Source organism: Oncorhynchus kisutch, linkage group LG17, assembly GCF_002021735.2.
Source record: "Oncorhynchus kisutch isolate 150728-3 linkage group LG17, Okis_V2, whole genome shotgun sequence".
In the NCBI taxonomy this organism is placed as follows: Eukaryota; Metazoa; Chordata; class Actinopteri; order Salmoniformes; family Salmonidae; genus Oncorhynchus; species Oncorhynchus kisutch.
The window spans coordinates 54182485-54203290 of NC_034190.2; the positions used below are offsets into that span (position 1 = coordinate 54182485).

The 20806-nt window shown below is 46.9% G+C and overlaps 1 protein-coding gene across 11 annotated transcripts in view; it reads left to right on the forward strand.

The window, feature by feature from the left end:
• The window catches only part of LOC109907909 (agrin), a 271660-nt gene that overhangs the window by 215667 nt on the left and 35187 nt on the right, over positions 1-20806 (forward strand). For all 11 annotated transcript variants that reach the window (XM_031794088.1, XM_031794091.1, XM_031794082.1 and 8 more), the window contains 10 exons: positions 3277-3419; positions 3721-3826; positions 7438-7557; positions 8008-8172; positions 10105-10248; positions 11416-11540; positions 11875-11980; positions 16374-16790; positions 18387-18512; positions 20362-20489. In XM_031794088.1, the coding sequence (XP_031649948.1) occupies positions 3277-3419; positions 3721-3826; positions 7438-7557; positions 8008-8172; positions 10105-10248; positions 11416-11540; positions 11875-11980; positions 16374-16790; positions 18387-18512; positions 20362-20489 (1580 nt within the window). The remainder of the gene's footprint in view (positions 1-3276; positions 3420-3720; positions 3827-7437; positions 7558-8007; positions 8173-10104; positions 10249-11415; positions 11541-11874; positions 11981-16373; positions 16791-18386; positions 18513-20361; positions 20490-20806) is intronic.

Genomic DNA, 20806 nt, shown 5'->3' on the forward strand with positions numbered 1-20806 from the left:
TGTGGACAGTGCTTGTACCCATAGAAAGAGATGTGGCGGGCACGCGAAAGTGGGGCGCAGGATGTTCCCTAATGCCTGAGTGAAAAAGTTTGGGAACCCTTGGTGTACAGTATTGTAAAAAAAAAAAGAAGACAGTCTTTGTCTTGAGTTTGATGTGTATTCTCCTTAATACTCCCGGCCTCTGGAGTTCCTCCATTGTTCAATGTGCGTGGGCCTAATGAAGTGAATGCCCTTCCACTGTATCGACCCCTCGAGCCTGTCAGAGCCCATTGGTGATGACCCATATCAGGGCAATGAGACGGACTGCTGCTCCTCTGGACCCAGCAGCGCCCCGCTACAGTGTGACCTGCCCCATAATCCACTTAAGAAGATGGGTTATGCTAAGTGGCACTTCCAGGACTACAACATCGATTTCCCCATTAGGGCCAGCGGGGGCCTTGCTAAAGCAGCCCGTCAATACAGATGGGACTGAGTCTAGTACATATATACAGTGGGGCAAAAAAGTATTTAGTCAGCCACCGATTGTGCAAGTTCTCCCACTTAAAAAGATGAGAGTGGCCTGTAATTTTCATCATAGGTACACTTCAACTATGACAGACAAAATGAGAAAAAAAATCCAGAAAATCACATTGTAGGATTTTTTATGAATTTATTTGCAAATTATGGTGGAAAATAAGTATTTGGTCACCTATAAACAAGCAAGATTTCTGGCTCTCACAGACCTGTAACTTCTTGTTTAAGAGTCTCCTCTGTCCTCCACTCGTTACCTGTATTAATGGCACCTGTTTGAACTTGTTATCAGTATAAAAGACACCTGTCCACAACCTCAAACAGTCACACTCCAAACTACACTATGGCCAAGACCAAAGAGCTGACAAAGGACACCAGAAACAAAATTGTAGACCTGCACCAGGCTGAGAAGACTGAATCTGCAATAGGTAAGCAGCTTGGTTTGAATAAATCAACTGTGGGAGCAATTATTAGGAAATGGAAGACATACAAGACCACTGATAATCTCCCTCAATCTGGGGCTCCACGCAAGATCTCACCCCGTGGGGTCAAAATGATCACAAGAACGGTGAGCAAAAATCCCAGAACCACACGGGGGGACCTAGTGAATGACCTGCAGAGAGCTGGGACCAAAGTAACAAAGCCTACCATCAGTAACACACTACGCCGCCAGGGACTCAAATCCTGCAGTGCCAGACGTGTCCCCCTGCTTAAGCCAGTACATGTCCAGGCCCGTATGAAGTTTGCTAGAGAGCATTTGGATGATCCAGAAGAAGATTGGGAGAATGTCATATGGTCAGATGAAACCAAAATATAACTTTTTGGTAAAAACTCAACTCGTCGTGTTTGGAGGACAAAGAATGCTGAGTTGCATCCAAAGAACACCGAGTTGCATCCAAAGAACACCATACCTACTGTGAAGCATGAGGGTGGAAACATCATGCTTTGGGGCTGTTTTTCTGCAAAGGGACCAGGACGACTGATCCGTGTAAAGGAAAGAATGAATGGGGCCATGTATCGTGAGATTTTGAGTGAAAACCTCCTTCCATCAGCAAGAGCATTGAAGATGAAACGTGGCTGGGGCTTTCAGCATGACAATGATCCCAAACACACCGCCCGGGCAACTAAGGAGTGGCTTCGTAAGAAGCATTTCAAGGTCCTAGAGTGGCCTAGCCAGTCTCCAGATCTCCAAATCTTTGGAGGGAGTTGAAAGTCCGTGTTGCCCAGCAACAGCCCCAAAACATCACTGCTCTAGAGGAGATCTGCATGGAGGAATGGGCCAAAATACCAGCAACAGTGTGTGAAAACCTTGTGAAGGGTATATAACAAAGTATTGAGATAAACTTTTGTTATTGACTAAATACTTATTTTCCACCATAATTTGCAAATAAATTCATAAAAAATCCTACAATGTGAATTTCTGGATTTTTTTTTCTAATTTTGTCTGTCATAGTTGAAGTGTACCTATGATGAAAATTACAGGCCTCTCTCATCTTTTTAAGTGGGAGAACTTGCACAATTGGTGGCTGACTAAATACTTTTTTGCCCCACTGTATGTATATATATATATATATATTTGTTTTTTTAAATTAATGTTGTATAAGATTGCATTATAACTGGTCTGGAGAATATCATCGGGAGAATTTACATCATAACTGGGTACTTTTTAAGATAAAGAGATTTGATACTAATGAACATGACTTTTTCCCATACTTGAACATTTTCCTCTGTCCGCATGTAGACTACTGCCTCTCTGTCTCCTGCTCTCTCTCTCTCTCTCTTTTGGTCTCTCTCCTTCTCTGTCTCCCTCTCCCCCATTTCTTCTTCCTCTCTCTCCTCTCCCCAGGAGTCTTGCAAGTGTAACAAGTGAACTGTCAGAACATTAAAAGGGGCCTGTCATTCTCCATGGTCAAACTCCTTCTCATTTAGTTTATATTAAATAAATCATTGCAGTCAAGCTGGATGTGTCCACTCTTATTTCCATCTCATTCTTTTCCCCCCCATTATCTTGTGAGTTCTATCTGTATGTATATCTTTATGTAGTTTGTATTCCAAAATGTTTTTTCAATGTGTCAGCTTTATAAGTCTCCGATCCTCGGAAATAATAATGGCTTGTCGTTTGTCCTTTGAACTCTCTTGTAACTCTCTCTGGAGAGCTATTTTCAAAAACCTCTTTGATCCAGTGAAGTGTACCGTTTTAAAATAAATCGAAAGTTTACCTTTCACAGTCGCAGGTACAAAAAGTGTCTGAACTACCTTTTTTCCGAAGTCTGGAGTGGATTGATAATTGGATTTTATGGAACACCGTATAATTAGAGGCTTCCTCCTATCAGGAAATCTGTGTCAATGAAACAGGCTCTCGCATTGATTCCCCCGCATTGATTCCCCCTCGTAGGGATGCAAGGGGTAATATTTCCCTCCTCCCACTATCCTCAGCTTTAATTGAAATGTAAAGGATGCCTCACTGATGGCACTGCAATGTTGTGCCTAATTTATTTTGTCAATCTCTGGTCCTCTCCATGGTTGGTCATTATCTTGTACTTCCAGCAGCGCCTTTGGTTCTATCTCAGCGTCAACGTGAAGGACATTTTAATATCCTAAAGGTGGCATACTCTGAATATATAAACACTCTGCCAAGAACTCGGATTTCATTTTTATGGGGGACGACAAAGATGTGTGTTTCAAAATATGAAGTTTTCTTATGTGTGTCTGTGCTGGGCCGATAATAACAATTTAAAAAATGATCTCTGTGTGTGATCTCTGCAGAGTGTGGTTCAGGAGGATCGGGGTCAGGTATTGAGAGCTGCGAACAGGACAGGTGTCGTACGTTTGGAGGATCGTGGGACGAGGACGCAGAGGACGACCGCTGTGTCTGTGACTTCGACTGCCATCGCGTGCCTCGCAACCCGGTAAGCCTTATCCTCCATAAGTTAGCCCTCCACAAACAACCACAAACCTGTGTGTGGTTTTTACTGCAATAGAGGTGGTTTTCAGTTTCACACAAGTCTAGGTAATTCCTAGGTAATGAATGCATGACATCTGACATTTACATTCAAAGTCAATGTTTGTGCAATAACATTTTCAGACTGAGATTGAACTTGCAATGTTACATGGTTTGAAAAGGATTGGTGTACTTAGAGTAACTTTGAAATTAAATCACACGCTCATACATTCCAGCATTCATTTGAGTATGACTATGATTCTCCTCAGGTGTGTGGCTCAAATGGGAAGACCTACAGCAACGAGTGTGAAATGAAGAAGGCTAGGTGTGAAAAGCAGGAGCACCTGCTGATCCAGAATCAGGGACCCTGTACTGGTGAGCAGCCTGAACACCCCACCATAACTGATCTAACATCAGCCAGAGTAATAACCCATCTCTTACTTAATTCACCCAGCTTAGTACTTTGTCATAAAGCAACGGCTAGAAATCCTGTTGTTTCTTCTGAACACCACTTTGGTTGGTACAGTAGCCTATCGAACACAGCGCCAAAGCTGGCTAGCGAGAGCTTCCCTCCCCCGATTGGATACCTACATAAGGTGCCTTCGGAAACTATTTAGACCCCTTGACTTTTTCCACATTCTGTTAGGTTACAGCCTTATTCTAATATTGATTAAATTGTTGTTGTTTTACTCATCAATCTACACACAATACCCCATAATGACAAAGCAAAAACAGGTTTTTAGAAATGTTTGCTCATTTAGAAATATTTAACAGTATTGTATTTACGGAAGTATTCAGATCCTTTACTTTGTTGAAGCACCTTTGGCAGCGATTACAGCCTTGTGTCTTCTTGGGTATGACGTTACAAGCTTGTCACACCTGTATTTGTGGAGTTTCTCTCATCTTCTCTGCAGATCCTATCAAGCTCTGTCAGGTTGTACGGGGAGCGTTGCTGCACAGCTATTTTCAGGTCTCTCTAGAGATGTTCGATCGGGTTCACATCCGGGCTCTGGCTGGGCCACTCAAGCACATTCAGAGACTTGTCCCAAAGCCACTCCTGTCTTGGCTGTGTGCTTAGGGTCATTGTCTTTTTGGAAGGTTAACCTTCGCCCCCAGTCTAAGGTCCTGAGCGCTCTGGAGCAGGTTTTCATCAACGATCTCTCTGTACTTTGCTCCGTTCATCTTTGCCTTGATCCTGACTAGTCTCCAAGTCCATGCCGCTGAAAAACATCTCCACAGCATGATGCTGCCACCACCATACTTCACCGTTGGGATGGTGCCAGGTTTCCTCCAGACGTGACGCTTGGCTTTCAGGCCAAAGAGTTTAATCTTGGTTTCATCAGACCAGAGAATCTTGTTTCTCATGGTCTGATAGTCCTTTAGGTGCCTTTTGGCAAACTCCAAGCGGGCTGTCATGTGCCTTATACTGAGAAGTGGCTTCCGTCTGTCCACTCTACTATAAAGGCCTGATTGGTGGAGTGCTGCTCTCCCATCTCCACAGAGGAACTCTGTTAGAGTGACCATTGGGTTCTTGGTCACCTCACTGACCAAGGCCCTTCTCCCCCAATTGCTCAGTTTGGCCGGGCGGCCAACTATAGGAAGTGTCTTGGTGGTTCCAAACTTCTTCCATTTAAGAATGATGGAGGCCACTGTGTTTTTGGGAATCTTATATGCTGCATAAATGTTTTGGTAACCTTCCCCAAATCTGTGCCTCGATATAATCCTGTCTCTGAGCCCTACGGACAATTAATTCGACCTTATGGCTTGATTTTTGCTCTGACATGAACTGTCAACTGTGGGAACTTATATAGACAGGTGTGTGCCTTTCCAAATCATGTCCAATCAATTGAATTGACCATAGGTGGACGCCAATCAAGTTGTAGAAACATCTCAAGGATGATCAATGGAAACAGGATGAACCTGAGCTCAATTTCAAGTCTCATAGCTAAGGGTCTGAACTTATATAAGTAAGGTATTTCTGTTTTTGTTTTTAATACATTTGCAAAAATTTCAAAAAACCTGTTTTCGCTTTGTCATTATGTAGATTGCAGAGGAAATTCTCTCTGGACTGCCACCACAGATGCTAGGCAAAAGTAGGGAAGCCTTGTTCTACGTCTTGCTCTACATTCTAAGTCCCTGCCTTGGCAGTGTAAACCATCATCTCTCTGTAGTAGGCCAGAGAGAAGCAAAGGGCAGATAAGATATTCTGTGTGATCACTGCAGCCTGTTTGATTCCCTGCGGCCCTAAAAAGAGCAAGGGAGCAAACGAAAGAGAGAGAGATAGAGAGAGCTCTCCGCCCCGGTTTCACACTCACATTCCTGTAAAGTCGTCCTTCCTAAGCTGGCCACTTTGGGGCGCTTTCTGTCACGCTTCTTCACCATCCGCAGAGAATCAATCCCTTTTTTCTTGTGAAGTGCTATTGGTGTACGCGAGCTCTGGGCCCTCTACTTTTCCCAAAAAGCTCAGATCAATTGGAATCTCATTGGGCCTTTCTTCATTAGCTATGCATGGAGGAACGTGTCTTTGACCACGGTTTGACCTCCAAGCCTTCAAACTCAAGGGAGCTCCTGACTTCTTTAACTTGACAAAGGGGGTTTTGAATTCAACACGACCTTGTGTTGTTGTTCTTTTACTGTCTTATGTGGTTTATAAACACCTCACGCGTTGTGTCTCTGGGAAAATGTTTCATCATGCCTGTCTGAGTTCTTTGATCTTTGACAGCTGTCTCAAAGAACTTTCAAGCTGTCCTATTTTGCATTTTTCTATCAGAAAACTGGAATCACTGACCCAGTTTTCATGACGTCTAAAAAGATCCTGCGCTATATACAGTTGCTACATGCACGGGCACTCAACTCTCCCCTTGTAGAAATACAAAGGCTACACGCAGCACATAGCCCAGGCAGCAGCAGACCTTGAGATAGAGAGACAGAGTAATACTCGCACATCAGAGAGAGCTGTATTGTGCCAGACAATGGTCACTGTAGAGGGAAAACCAATAGGTTGAAGAACATATGAAATGAAAAGTTCTCTCTTGTCCTAATAGGCTCAGAACAGATAGTAGCGGGAGCGCTGAAAAAGTGGCAAGTTAATGAACTGTGTCCAAAGCTCATCGCTGGAGTGGAAAAGCACTGGAAAAAGAGAGAGCAAGTCATCACCATTAGGCTTCGGCTCATATCCACACCAGTAACAGTGTGATTTATGGGCCGGTATCTGAAGCCTCCAAACTCCAAATGAGGAACACAAGAGAGGAAGAAGGAAAGAGAGAGCGAGGGGGAGAGTTCTTCCTCCCAACTCTACCACTAGCGGCCATTTTGATCCAAGGCCTGAAGAGAGTTTAAGCAATAATATATTGCCTTGGCCGTTGATCAACACCCCCCCCCCCCCCCCCCCCCTCTTTTCCTTCTATCCTTCCATACCTCTCTCGTTTCACTTATACACAAGTGCTCTGTGGGGGAGATATTTGTTTGGGGTATGTTGTATACGGTTTTCGAGCTGTCACGTCGTCGCGGTGGATTCTGCCGCTCCCACAGACAAAACAACTACACACATACACTCACAGATTGGCCCAGTCCATCAAATTCAGCTGCAGACTCGTTTTTTTCTGCTTGTGCGAGCTTGTAGCGACGCTGTGTCGCGCTCTGCAATTTCACAGGAGAACAAATGAAGAGAATAGGCCTCCTAGGAAGAGGCAAATGTCAGCTGTTGCAAATCCACTAGGAACACCATTGTTTGTTTTCACTGCACTGGAGGTAATGGCATAATTCTCCCTCTGATTTTGAGCCATTGTCAGGACTGGGAAAATTAAATTGTTATCTGGAAGCCAGATGCCAGCTTCTTCACCCCTGGCCCGCCAGGCAAAACTCATTGTTCACTAGAAGTTGCATGTTGTTCAGAGATTGTGTCTTCTAATTCCTTTTAAAAGAGCCTTCTGTCACTCTGAAAAGTTTTTTTTTCTCCTTTCTTGTTCGTTGCGTCCCCTCATCAGCGATTTCGGCCACCTCTCCGACAAAGCTGCCAGCGCAGGAACACTGCAGTCTGTCAGTCTATGGCTGTTGCCGTGACAACAAGACGGCGGCCCTTGGTGTGGGACTTGCCGGATGCCCCAGTAAGTGTGCCGACCCCTCACGTGGCATCCGACCTCTCACCTCTGACCCCTTGTATTATATCCATCATGATGGTATTAACTTATTGACCAGATGCTGACAATCAGCCTAGCATACAATTCTTTAGAAGGAAAACCTGTATATAAAGTGATATCTAAAGGTATGGACACAGATTCAAGTCTAGGTCTGGGCGGGGTTTCCTAGAAGTATCATAGCACTGAGATTACCTTTCTTTCGTACGTTTAGTTTCAATGGAAATAAGATGATATAAGTGCTACGATAGGCTGATTGTGAGCATCTGGTCGATAAGTTAATACCATTGTGATGGATATAATACAAGGGATCAGAGGTGAGCCTGGACACGGTCTGCTGATGCTTTGATGTTGTAGCTGTGCATAATGATCTAATTAATTCAGTCATTCAATCAGTCATGTCATTGGTGTGTCCCCCAGGTACATGCCAGTGTAACCCGTACGGCTCCTACAAGGGGACTTGTGACCCGGGCAGCGGCCAGTGCTCCTGTAAGCCCGGCGTCGGGGGACAGAAGTGCGACCGCTGCGATCCAAGCTTCTGGAACTTCCGCGGCATCGTCACAGAGAACTTGAGCGGCTGCACACGTAAGAGACCCTCTTCGTCTTGTCTCTTTCTCCATCTCGTTTCTTCTCATCAATTGTCCTTACGTAGGAAACAGAAGAGTTATGGTCTTGTATAGCAGAGTTAGTAGACCATGACGCTTGCAACTCATAGGTTTCCCGCTGGGGCCGGTAGTACGAAAATGTATGCATGCAATACTGTAAGCCGCTTAGGGTTAAAGTATCTGCTTGATGGCTTATACTATATGGAGACATTGAATCGATTCCTTTGTGTGTGTGTGCGTATGTGTGTGTGTGTATGTGTGTGTGTGTGTGCGCATAATCCTTTTTGATGGTGACTACTTGTGAAAAGAGTATTTGGCAATACAGTACGAGATCCTCAGAGCTTTTCAGTCATCAGCAGGAACTATCTACCTGTCTCCACTGTGGCCTTACCTGTGAGGTTTACACCTGAGGTATATATGAACTGGAGACAGCATCCAAGATGGCCGACCATTGTTTTCAATGTAATCCACTCACGTTCGCATACACCATTTCGTGGTGGTTGCCATCTGCTTTACAGAGCCGATAACGGCTACACACTAGAACTCAGTGCACGTTGGAAGCAGCACGAGCAGCGACGGCATCATCACGTCATCCACAAACATCACAAATATTGGATGACTATAAAATGTTAATATCTTCGGCTGTGAGTGATGGAAAAACAATTGGCCTCGAAGACGATTACTTGAATTATTCAATTGATATTTTTGGCACAAAGGTGATAACTAAAGTGTCTTTTTAGGAATTTTAACATGGGACTTTTCTATAAACCCTTTTCCAGGACACGACACTGACGTCACGCACAGATGCGCGCAACTCTGGGTGGCAGTAAGAAAGACATTGCCATCTGTGCCCATTCAACATTTAGATACATTTACATTTTTTTAAACTTCTAAACAAAATCACTTTTTGGGGTTCTCGTATGCTTACAATGATGTTTTGATTCCTGTTTGAACACACTTAGATTGCATTTGGTTGTGATCTTTGCAAAATAATGATTTTGGATGCAGCAGTTAGTTGTTCACTAGATTGCTAACTCTCATTAATATAGGCTGTAGCAAAAGCTAGCCAAAGAGCCATTTTACTGGTTGAAGTAGAAGTGTTTTTGAAGTGTAATGCAGTTGATTTGCCATGATGACACAAACATTATATTAAGCAGGACATTCATACGAGCCCTAAAATCCAATTATAATCCAAAAGTAGTGTGAAATGCACTCATGCGGCAATGTTTGTGAACACAGAAAGGGGTCTATGGGGCCGTCTATAAAAATTGCCCTTTTGGGCTTGTCTTCAGCTAAACTGAAGTACCAAAAGTGCCCTCTGAGCACATGGGAAAGCGTGCTTCCTGACTGCAACACTGGCCCCCTGAGGCTTACTCACGGACAAGCAAACAGTACACACATCAGTGCAGAGTTCAGCAGGAGGAAAAAGATTGATTCCAGGAACATGATGGGTTTTGATGTTGTCCCTTGCGGGCTGGTGGCTCTCTGTGATCTTGTTGGCCCATCTACCCTCTCCCATCTTGCCCCAGGGTTGTCTGGCTGGCCTCGGCCTGAACTATCTCTGACCCCAGCCCCCGACAATGAAGCGCTGATATTTACATCAACCCAGGGGTCACTTCTGAGGTGGCCTGTATGTGTGTGTGTGTGTGTGTGTGTGTGTGTTTGTTTGTGTGTGTGTGTTTGTGTATATGTTTGAAAGAGAATGTGTGTGTGTATTTCTGAACTAAAAAGCATAATGGAGAATCTTGGAGAGAGTTAGGGATAGACTAGGTGGGTAGTCTTTCATTATGATGAATTTATGGGGTTTTATTCACTGTATTTTATGCTTCCCAATCTCTCCATCCCTTTCTTCTCCCTAATCACATCTCCCTTTCTCTCTTTCTATCTCTCTTTCTCACCCTCTGTATTCCAGCGTGTAACTGCGACGCGGTGGGCTCGGTGAGGGACGACTGCGAGCAAATGTCAGGCCTGTGCTCCTGCAAGACGGGAGTGAAGGGCATGAAGTGCAACGTGTGCCCCGACGGCAGCAAGATGGGTATGAGCGGCTGCGACACAGGTAAGGTGGAGCCCCCGCTTACTGACACGTGCCACCTGCTGACTCGCCGCGCCATCAATGAAGCGTGGCGAGCGTGGCAACCCCTCGGCTCTCGTCTAGTCCCTGTCACTCCTCTCGTCCAGGGGGCGGCCTTGCACCAGCCTATTTATGAACTCAATGTTTTCTTGTCAAAGCCACGTTTTTTTTTGCAGCAAACGGTAGAAGCAACTGCAGTAAAATAGCTGTCGTTGTTCATGGTGTTATCTGAAGGAAAAACAAATCAGAATGGGAAATATAAATTTAAGCACTTATATTTTGGCTATTTATCCATTCATTTGTCATTGTAAAATAAGAATTTATTCTTAACTTTAGCCCACTATCAGTAGTTTCCCTCGCCCTCTTCCATTCTAATTTTGCCCAATGAATACACACACAACTCCAGTTGGCGGAGAGGGAAGGTGAGCGCCTGCTGAGCCGACCTGGCACTGTCTCATTAAGACCCACAGTCAGCTATCGACAGGAAGTCAAGTGCTTAATGAAGTCAATAGTCCCAGCCCAGCAGTGGTGCTCTGTGGCGTACCGGCAGATGAAAAAAGGGGGGCGTGGTAATAGAACGGGTACATGCAATCCAAGAGGAGGTGCTCCGCACGGCTGTTATGTCAGCACAGAGAGCCCACACTTGGCGCCTCAGGGGCTCATGGGTAGGATTCTTGGCCCAAGCCCCTGCTGCTGCTGGTGATGCTGCTGCTGATGCAACCCAGTGGTGATATGTGTCAACGCTTCTAACAGGTTCCTTGGTGAAAGTACTGGAGATCAGTGCTGATTAGACGCCCAGCCAAAACAAGACAATGAGATCAAATCCTTATTTTAGTATTGCTTGAAAAGAGTCCACATATTTACTTTATATTAAAGACACATCATTAATAGAATCTGTATGGAAAGCATAACTGATCATTCATCTGCATAACCTACCCGTGTTTATATATGTGGAAGTAGTGCTGTGCATATCAAATATGATGACAATTATCAACTAGGATAAAAGGACAGTTAAGAGCGCCAAGCACACATGCTAATGTGAGCAACATGATTAGGACCAGGAATAGCCAATTAGAGTGAACGGCCAGGGATGCCATAGCTGCCTATCTATTGTCCCCATGAGTTGATTTCAACCCCTCATTCCCATCTCAGGTGCCGATGCCCCAACTTCATGTGATGAGCTGGACTGCAAGTTTGGCGCGTTGTGTGACGAGGTCAATGGTCAAGCCCACTGCGAATGTCCCTCTCCCGACTGTGACGAGAAGAACAAGACCAAGGTGGGCCTCTACATTCTCATCTCCATGACCAATCAGTCCTCTTCTCCATGACCAATCAGTCCTCTTCTCCGTGACCAATCAGGCCTCTTCTCCATGACCAATCAGTCCTCTTCTCTATGACCAATCAATCCTCTTCTCCATGACCAATCAGTCCTCGTCTCTATGACCAATCAGTTCATACTGTCAATAGTCCTGTACAGAATCCGGACCCCAGCACCTGGAACTACCAAGCTTCAGTTCCGCATTTAGTATCGACGGTGGTTGGTAGTAGGCAATGCGAAAGTTAACAAGTTGTGATCCTAGCTTCTTTTTGTCCTCGCTTTTTCCCGAGCAGGTGTGTGGCTCTGATGGGGTGACCTACGCTGACCAGTGCCAGCTGAGGACCATTGCCTGTAGGCAGGACAAGCACATCACAGTGGAACGCTTTGGCCAGTGTACAGGTGAGCCCCGTTTGTCCTCCATACATCATACTGGAGGATGTCCAACTCCTGTTGTCAGGCCCATATCAAAAGATAATGAGTAATGCCACAGGCATCGGAAAGACCAACTGTCCTCTCTCCATCTGGCTCCTTGTCAAAGACAAGGGACTAGAGGATATGGGTTGTGTCCACTTTGGGTTTGGTGCCATATTGCTTCATATTGCGTCTCTTTCACTGGTTTCAGTTTGTCTGTGGATAACCGGCATAGTTACACTTAGAGGTACATCAATTTTACTTTACACATTACTGTAGTAACCCCTTATACGGCCAGCTGTTTTAAAAACACTTTTTGAGACTGATTTCACAAGATATCACCAAGTGTTTTTATTGCAGCGTGTGTGGGCATATAGTGTGTGTGTGTGGGCTCTATATGCCAATAATTAGCAGTAAAGCACAAGGTTTCTCTGTTGGCCACCGGTTGTGGAAATAACAAACAGCTGGCTTGTCGTCACATACCTGTGAGCGCACACGATGACAGCTGAGTCTCTTTACCCATTATCCTCCCTGCTTGGGATTGCGGTGTCACTGCGAGTGAAATCAACACCGTGGCTGACAGAGAGGAGCAAGGAAGAGGGAAAACAAAGTCTTGGGAGAGAAATGAGGTGCTCCCCTGTAGATAGAGATGCTGCTGTTTGGATGGAGCCTGAGCCACAGATTCCCCAGAAAGGAGTGACATTTCACTGTTTCATACCCTGCAACCCTGTGCGGATTAGGGAGGTTTAGCTCCCAAAACCTCTGTGGGGAATCCTTCGATCTCTGTCGCATCTTTTAGCTGGATGGAGTGCACCACTGCACTGAGTGGTATGGTGTGCACTGGGACAAGCGCCAAGGATGTGGCTTTCATGTACGATGGAGGTGTTGAGCCTAGCACCAACAAGCGTCACAGCAGGGCCCGCAGGGACAGCATGGCACTGGGAAGGTGCTGGCAGGCGGGCACAGGAAGGTTGGCCATGGGCCAGCATCAGGTGCCTAGCATCTCGCACAGGAAAACGTTTGCTCACCTCATCGCTTGTACCCACTGATCAGACGTGCGTAAAAAACAGCAATTCGACTAATTCTCTTCCTCCCTGCTGATCTTGGTGCAGTTTGTCAGGCCTAAAGTAGGTGCATTGCTTCGGAGGCTCCACCTCAATACCCTAGCCAAGGCTTCTGAAATAGAGCTATGTGGCAGACTCATACATGCAGGTGCACAGGAGTAACAGTAATTTTCTCTATAAGAGGCCAACAGCATTTTGATAGGCCCGGAGCATCTGGTGATTAGAGATTCGTTACCGGTGAAATTCACTCCCGACTCGTTCTCTGTTGCCTGGCGATGGAAAGGGAAAGGGGATACCTAGTCAGCACAATTTAACCAAACCCCTTAATCGGTCCCCGGGGAGCAGTTGTTGGGGATGAACTGCCTTGCTCAAGGGCAGAACGGCAGATTTTTCCACCTTGCCGGCTCAGGGATTTGAACCAGCGACCTTTCAGTTACTGAACCGCTAGGCTACCTGCCGCACACATGAGACATGTAGTATGTAATTCCTTACCTAGTGTGTAGCCTTATTCGGAGGGAAAAAGAGTTGTAACAGAGAGTTGTAACTCTCTCTCTCTCTCTGAGCCTGAGGGGAAAGCCAGATGAACACGACGGGCCTCCGACTTGTCACAGCAGTTCTTTTCATTTCTTCCCTCGGATGCGGTCGCACCATGGGTAGCAGGCTCCTCCGCCGCCCCCCCTGTTGGGGGTTAGAGCGCAAGCTCATTTCACGTGTGACTGGGTGCAAATTAGCATTAGCAGTGCTCCACCCTCCTCCCGCCGCCGCCCCTCGTCTCCCGCTGATCTGATGCAGCTCTTAGTAAGAATTACAGAAATAACTTCAATGCTAACATCCAGCATAGGAGCACTACTGAGGGCATATGCCATTCCTACATAAACCATAGTCGAGCTACAAGCCTCCTTGGTCTGATGTAACTCTACCGTCGTATTGTACGTCAATGCTAATGGCTCCACACTGAAAGCAAGGAAGCAGAAAGCAGAAAGCACATCAAATGGCTACTGCTGTTATCTGACCCATCTCTCAGGCACTTTTGAGTCTTCTCTATACTACACAGCATTACTGCTTCTGGCTATGTTGCCCATCTCAGAGCTAGAGGAAGCAATCCAAGGGAAAACCGGTGAAAGCGTGAAAGGTACAAGCCATTAAAAGATGGTATTTGAACGAATGACATACTTCTGGCACCGATCTTGTCCAGAAGTTGGCCAGTGGCCTGGTTCTCCCATATGGTGTCATCACCTCTACTTTTGCGGCAAATTGGCAGTGAACACAAGCATATGGCATCTTCAGTTTTCTGCCTGAATGTTAGTCAGGGTTCTCTTGTCTTAAACAGGGGCGGAGGGGGAGAAAGAGAACACGAAAGAGACCGAGACAGGAACAGAGGAAATAAGTCGAACAAGTTAAGAAGAAGTGATGAGGGAAAGTATGAGGAGAGAGAGAGAGAGAGAGAGAGAGAGAGAGAGAGAGAGAAAATACTAATTAATCTGGGAATCTGGGAAATCAATCCTCCCATTTTCCCAGATTAATTTGTCTTTTCTCTCTCTCTCTCTCTCTCTCTCTCTCTCTCTCTCTCTCTCTCTCTCTCTCTCTTTCTCTCTCCTCATACTTTCCCTCATCACTTCTTCTTAACTTGTTTGACTTATTTCCTCTGTTCCTGTCTCGGTCTCTTTCGTGTTCTCTTTCTCCCCCTCCGCCCCTGTTTTTCTCCCTCTTCCATTTCCTCTCGACATTCCAATATCAGATTCCTCCTCCCCACTGATCATGGCAGACACTGCAAACAATCTTAATAACCGCCTTTCAAAGATAACTACACAGCCCAGACAAGTGAAGATGACAATGATTTTTCTCCCGCCCGCCCGCCGATAAAACTGCCTGCAAATGGAGCGTTAAACCTGATTAAGGAAAGCTTCCACCGAACTGACTACTCTGCCAGTTGTTCTTCCCATCTTTCTTTCTTTTTTTTTACCCACCCATCCTGGTGCATTTGCCGCCAACGGATGCCGGTTCCCAGACACCCGCTCCCCTGGTGCCGCCAGACGCAAGGCTTGGCACATGAGTGACAGGTGTAGCCAAGAGGAAAAGCAAAAATGTGCCACCGCCTCGCTCACGGCAATAGCAATCGCTGCTGCACTCTCAGGGCTAAGCTGACATACTGTATCTCTCCAGGCTGGCTCCTCTGCCTCCTCTCCTCTGGAGCCTAGCAGGGTGGAAGATAGCGGGGTGCCTGGCTGATAATATCCAGCGCTTCGTCAAGGTATCACATTTCACACTTCACAACGTAATTGCCGATCAAATAAGAGATTATTAGTGTGCAATTAAATCCTACTCATAATGTTAGCCGATTTCAAATGAGGTTTTTCTTTTCCCCCTCCACACACAAGGGATGGGGTAGGAGCGTCAGTATCGTTATGCCTGGTTGGCTCGCTGTCATCCAAGCAGCTACACTTCATAGTGTCTCAATCCCCGCCAGCTCTCGACTCACCTCTCTCCCTGGGGATGTTTTGTATCGGTTCTAGCCGAGAAATGTTTGTCTTTGTACCAAAGCCTTGCATGGGTAATGGCGGTCACAGCTAAAAAATTTTTTAAAGCGGGTCCCTCTCTCTGCTGACGGCAGGGAAAGGGTTTCGTAGTGTTTTTTCAGATGGTGTGTGCGACTGTGTTGACAAGGCTGCCTGACGCGGCGGAGTTGACGGATGCTTGTGCGGCTGTGAGCCGAGTCTGTAGTCTTTGAAGCCAAAGTAAAATCCTGCTTTTTCTGCCCCATTTATATCAATCATTCATCACCAGAGGCCCTGGCTGTCTGTGATTAAAGCTCCACTACAGGAGGGCAACATGTGGATATGGATACATAATTCATACTCACAGACACCAACACTGGCACATATACACACTCACAAACACACACACACACACACACACACGCACGCGCACGCCAGTGCAACTGCAGTGCAGCTTAACCCTATATAGGCCAAGTTATTCTTCTCTGTACACAAGCAGACTGCAGTGCATTTGAATTCAACAGGATGCGGTGGTGTGAAGGACTTAGGTAAAACTCAGTTTTAGGAAGGTGTTCCTAATGTTTGGTTTACTCAGTGTATATTCCATATTGCAATGAGACTGGCCTATGCTTCCTGTATGTCGATCAGTATTGGGTGCTCAGACTGAACCATAAAGGGTACAACGTTTAAAAACATGGAGAGGGTGGGGGGTTGAAGGTGTACATGGGGGCTATAAGGCCAGAAAGAAACAAAGCATTTCCATCGTTGCTTACCCATTCATCCATTCCTTGCTTCCTCTCCTCCCCTTCCTTCCCCATGCAGAAAGCATCATAGAGCCGGCCGGCCGATCCACTCCTTACCCCCCCGCCTCCCACGCCGCCGCCACCACCCCCTCCACCGCCCACGTCAGGCTCACGTCGCCGCACTACGGTGCATCACTCTCTCCCTGGGACGATGATCAAATGGGGCTCCCGGCCTCTTTCGTGGAAGCCTTGCCACCCCCCATGGCCACGGAGAGCGTGCTCACCACCAACCGCCCCGTCACCACCCCCCGCCACCCACCTCACTCCACCACCCCCCACCTGCCTGGCCACACCAGCCCTGGCTCCTCCCCTACCGCCTTTGAAGACTCAGGGAGCGGCGAGCCCAGCGGAGACGACCAGGTGGCGGAAGAGGAGGAGAATGAGGAAGAAGGTAGCGCCTTCGGAGTTCTGGAGGCGAGCGGAGAGGAGCCTGTTGGTAAATCAAAGCTCTTTCACTTCATTACCCATAATGCTGCTCTGCTGGAGGTCAGAGGTCTGAGTGGGAGGATAGGGTTGAATATGGGCCTTTGACCTGACTCACGGTTTGATATGTCTCATTGCTACATCATAAAACATTTAAACAGGTCACTATCTGATATTATACGACCATCATAGAGGTGTGCATTTTCAAAGTGTCCTTTGCTTTCAGTTAGGACTAATCCAAAATGTTAGGCAGAGGAATACCAGAATGCATTCTAAACCCAAGACTGTTGTCACGGTATCCTCCATTCTTTCAAAATATCAAGCTATTTTCACATTTGAAATGTTTCTCTCACCACGTAACTGATTTTGGAGAATTGGAAAACAGAAAAGCTGATGAGGTTATTGGCTTATGTCGGGGGATTGTTTCAAGCCTGAGTTGTTAGCTTGATAAGAATATCTCTTACCTTGTCATTGCTACATACTGATACGGAAACACGACTCTCTTTCTACACACTAAAATCCCTCTACCGCATTCTGGCCTTATAGCTAAACCACTCCACAATGCACCACACTTCAGAGACTGCTAGACGAACCCTTTACAATCCGTTTTTTTTTACCATTCCAAAGCTCTGTGACCCCTCAGTCGCCCAACAGCGTGCTGTGACACTCCTGAATTGATGGAACACAAGCCTCTGCACTTCCTCAGTCGCTTACCCCCCTTGCAGATTTATTCTCTTGTCAGCAGTGGACCGGAGTGCCCATGGCCTGTCTGCCAAGGAGACCTGGGTCTCCTGTTTGTGTGTGTGCATGTGTGTCTAAGTCTATGTGTGTGTGATTGGGGGGAGGGTTTGCGGTGGGTGGATGTTTGTTAGCCAGTTCCATGGCTCTCAGTGACGCAATGCATAGTCTCTGAGCCGTAGCACCCTCACACCCCCCACAACTTAATCGCCGTGCCCGTAAAGATGCCCCGTAGATTCTAACCTCCTCCATCCCTCCAACTCCTTTTCCACAGCCGTTTCTCCAGGGACGCAGCGGCTGTCCCGGCGGCTTCGGGTTTTGCTCTCGGGGGTGACAGCGAGAGTCGTTGAAGAGACAGCCTGACGTCTTTACGACTTATTCAGTGAGCCGTGGTTCTTTGCTCTGCGATCATTTCTAATCTCGGGGTGACCGTAAAGCTGCTCCTCAGAGAACACCGAGCCCCGTAAGAGAGAAACGGTTGCAGGTCATTACCTCACGTACTGTGAGAGTAGCCACTTTACCCCGTTGGAGACAGCCAGGGTACTCCTAGATTTACAGCAAATGCAATGTTCTCTGGGACAAAGACTTGGAGATAGCCATCGCCCAATCAGTAGAAAGTTAGCGATAGCGATCGCCCAATCAGTGGAAGAGATTAGCTGTTTCTGTGGTTATTTATTTACCTGCCCTTGTCACAAAGTACTTAGTGCCATTATTACGGTCTGCACACTATTATGTAGCCACTACAGGAGGGTTCACCTTATGCAGATGAGCTCCAGATGCAGCTATTTGAGGCTGGGGTTAAGAGGGTGTGATTAATTGTTATGAACCGTTGTGAAGTGTTATTAAGCATTATGAATCATCTCGTCCCCAGACCCCACAGCTGCGGCCACCACTATCCCCACGGCGGAAGATCGCTCGTCGTGTGACAACACTCCCTTCGGCTGCTGTCCCGACGGCAAGACGGCCTCCAGCAGCCCTGAGGGAGCCAATTGCCCCCGTAAGTAACCCCAAAACCTCCCTCCTTTTCTCCCCTCCTCCCGCTCCCCTCCCCGACCTCCCCACCCCCCTTCTTCAACTCCGTAAGTAGGCACCCATTTTGAATATGAAACAATATGCTCATATTGAATCTGGAGCTGCGTTGCTTCACTCTCGCCACGCAAACGGCAACGTAAATAGTCACTACCGTCCATGTCAAACCACATTTGCAGCCCGGCACATCACGAATGATGAAACGCATCGTGAATATCCTTGTGTGTCGGCTGTGGCAAGGTGCTAATGATGATGTCACACCCACCCATAATCGATCGATAGCTCATTCAGCCAAACTGTTACCAATAATAGAGCGTCTCGTGCCTTAATCAATACGCCGGACCTATTTCTCCTCCCGGGGTAGGCCTGTCAACCCAGATATCACAGTCATTAGGATGGGAATGACAAGTCTGTGGCGACCAGCCAGGTGCAATATCTATCAGCGGAGCGTCTCGCTGTATCTTCCTCCTGTATTGACAAAGTGTCAGTGATCTCTCTGAGAAGAACTAACCGCTAGTCGCTAACACCTGTCGTCTGAAGCCTTAGATGACAGCGTTTATCGGGCGATATGAAGTTATCAGAAGGTGTGGAGAAATTGTAGTGGTGCACTGTTGGACATAGTGACATACTAATAGTTTGTTGCCACATCATTTAACCATCTGAAAAGTGTAGTACTGTATGTTATGCTAAGTTTTATATATTTGAATGAAATGTGCATGTTTTCCCATGTAATACTACACTTCCAATGCAAGTTGCAAGAGGCGAGTTAAACTTCGATGAGGCCTTGTAACTTTCACAGTTCAAAGTGATCTGATAGTTATCCCTCTCTTCGTCCGTCACGGATCCTGCTCGTCTGATGTTTGTCTTCTAGATCTGATCTATCTCTCTCCTCCCGTCTTCTATCTCCTTCCCATCCAAACCTCCCCCATTTGCTCCTTGTCGATAGCCGCCCCGTTAGAATTGAACCGATGTGCGACCAAAACAAGTCCTTATCATTGTTATCATGCAATTTTAACCAGCCTATGTCAGTCACAGGTTTGGCGACATTAGGAGACAATTATGGCTATCTGTCACGATAATCATACAAGTGCTCTCCCCTTTTTCCCAGGCAAACTCCGAGCAAGGCACCATGATTGATTTGGGCAATTTGTTCGGCGATCCACGGCATGAAACCTCAGCATCAGTGCCTCCCCCTCTCCTTCTCTCTTCCTTTATGCTTTATTATACTCTTCTCCTTCACGTTGTCTTCGGTGTCGCTGGCACTGTGTTGGCGGAACAGAAGCGAGAGGCCATAGGGGGTTGATGGGTTTTGAACAGGGAATGGGGATGTTTAAGGGCAAATGGGGGAATGTCTTTGCCGAAGCCAGGGACTTTGAACAGTTTCTTCATTTTAACTATGTGTGTTGTCTGTCTAACTGATCTCTCTCTACTCAGTCCTCCGTGCCTCTGCCAACTTTTGGGACGAGTCTCGGTCTGGTAAACTCCAGTCCACTTCCGCTTTTCCTCCTCCTCCTCTTCCCTTCTTCTTTCACTCCTCCATATCCCACAATCCACACTTTCCACTTTCACCGTGGCCAGTCACAGGCTCCACCCCAACTCCCTACAGCCCCACCCACCCACCCAACCAACCAACCAATCAACAACGACCACACTAACCCTCCTTCCCACATATGCACACACACTCCATCACTAACCCCGGACTGGCACTACCCCAAACGGTCACTGTCTGAAGCTGAGGGCGGGTGGTTGGAGGCACCGCATGCCTTTTAGGCACGGGAAGTAGTGTTTTTGTAACATGTGACACCATTTCCTGCCAGCCACCATGAGGTTCAGCGGCTTCCTGCACCTAGACCAGGTGGAGGGCCAGGAGGTCTTCTACACCCCAGAGATGGAGGATCCCAAGTCTGAGCTGTTTGGGGAGACGGCCAGGAGCATCGAGAGTGCCGTGAGTAGCAGCACTAGGAGCCATAGATAGGCTACATTCAGTGGTTCATCGTCAGTCTGTCGAGAAAGTGTACTTTGTCAAAGCTAGGGCTGTGCGCGTGCATGTATGCTACTCGCCTCCAACAGCATGCCAGCTGTTGTATTGGTATCACTGGCCCCCGCCGAGGCCTAATCTACCGCCTCACAACACTGTGTGTCTGTGTGTGTGTGCATCGTACTCCTCACAGGGGCCAGTTGTGGCATTAGATAGCGACACAATGCCCCCTCTAGCCCTCTGTGTGTGTCTGGTAGAGACTGTGTGTGGATATCACCTAAGGT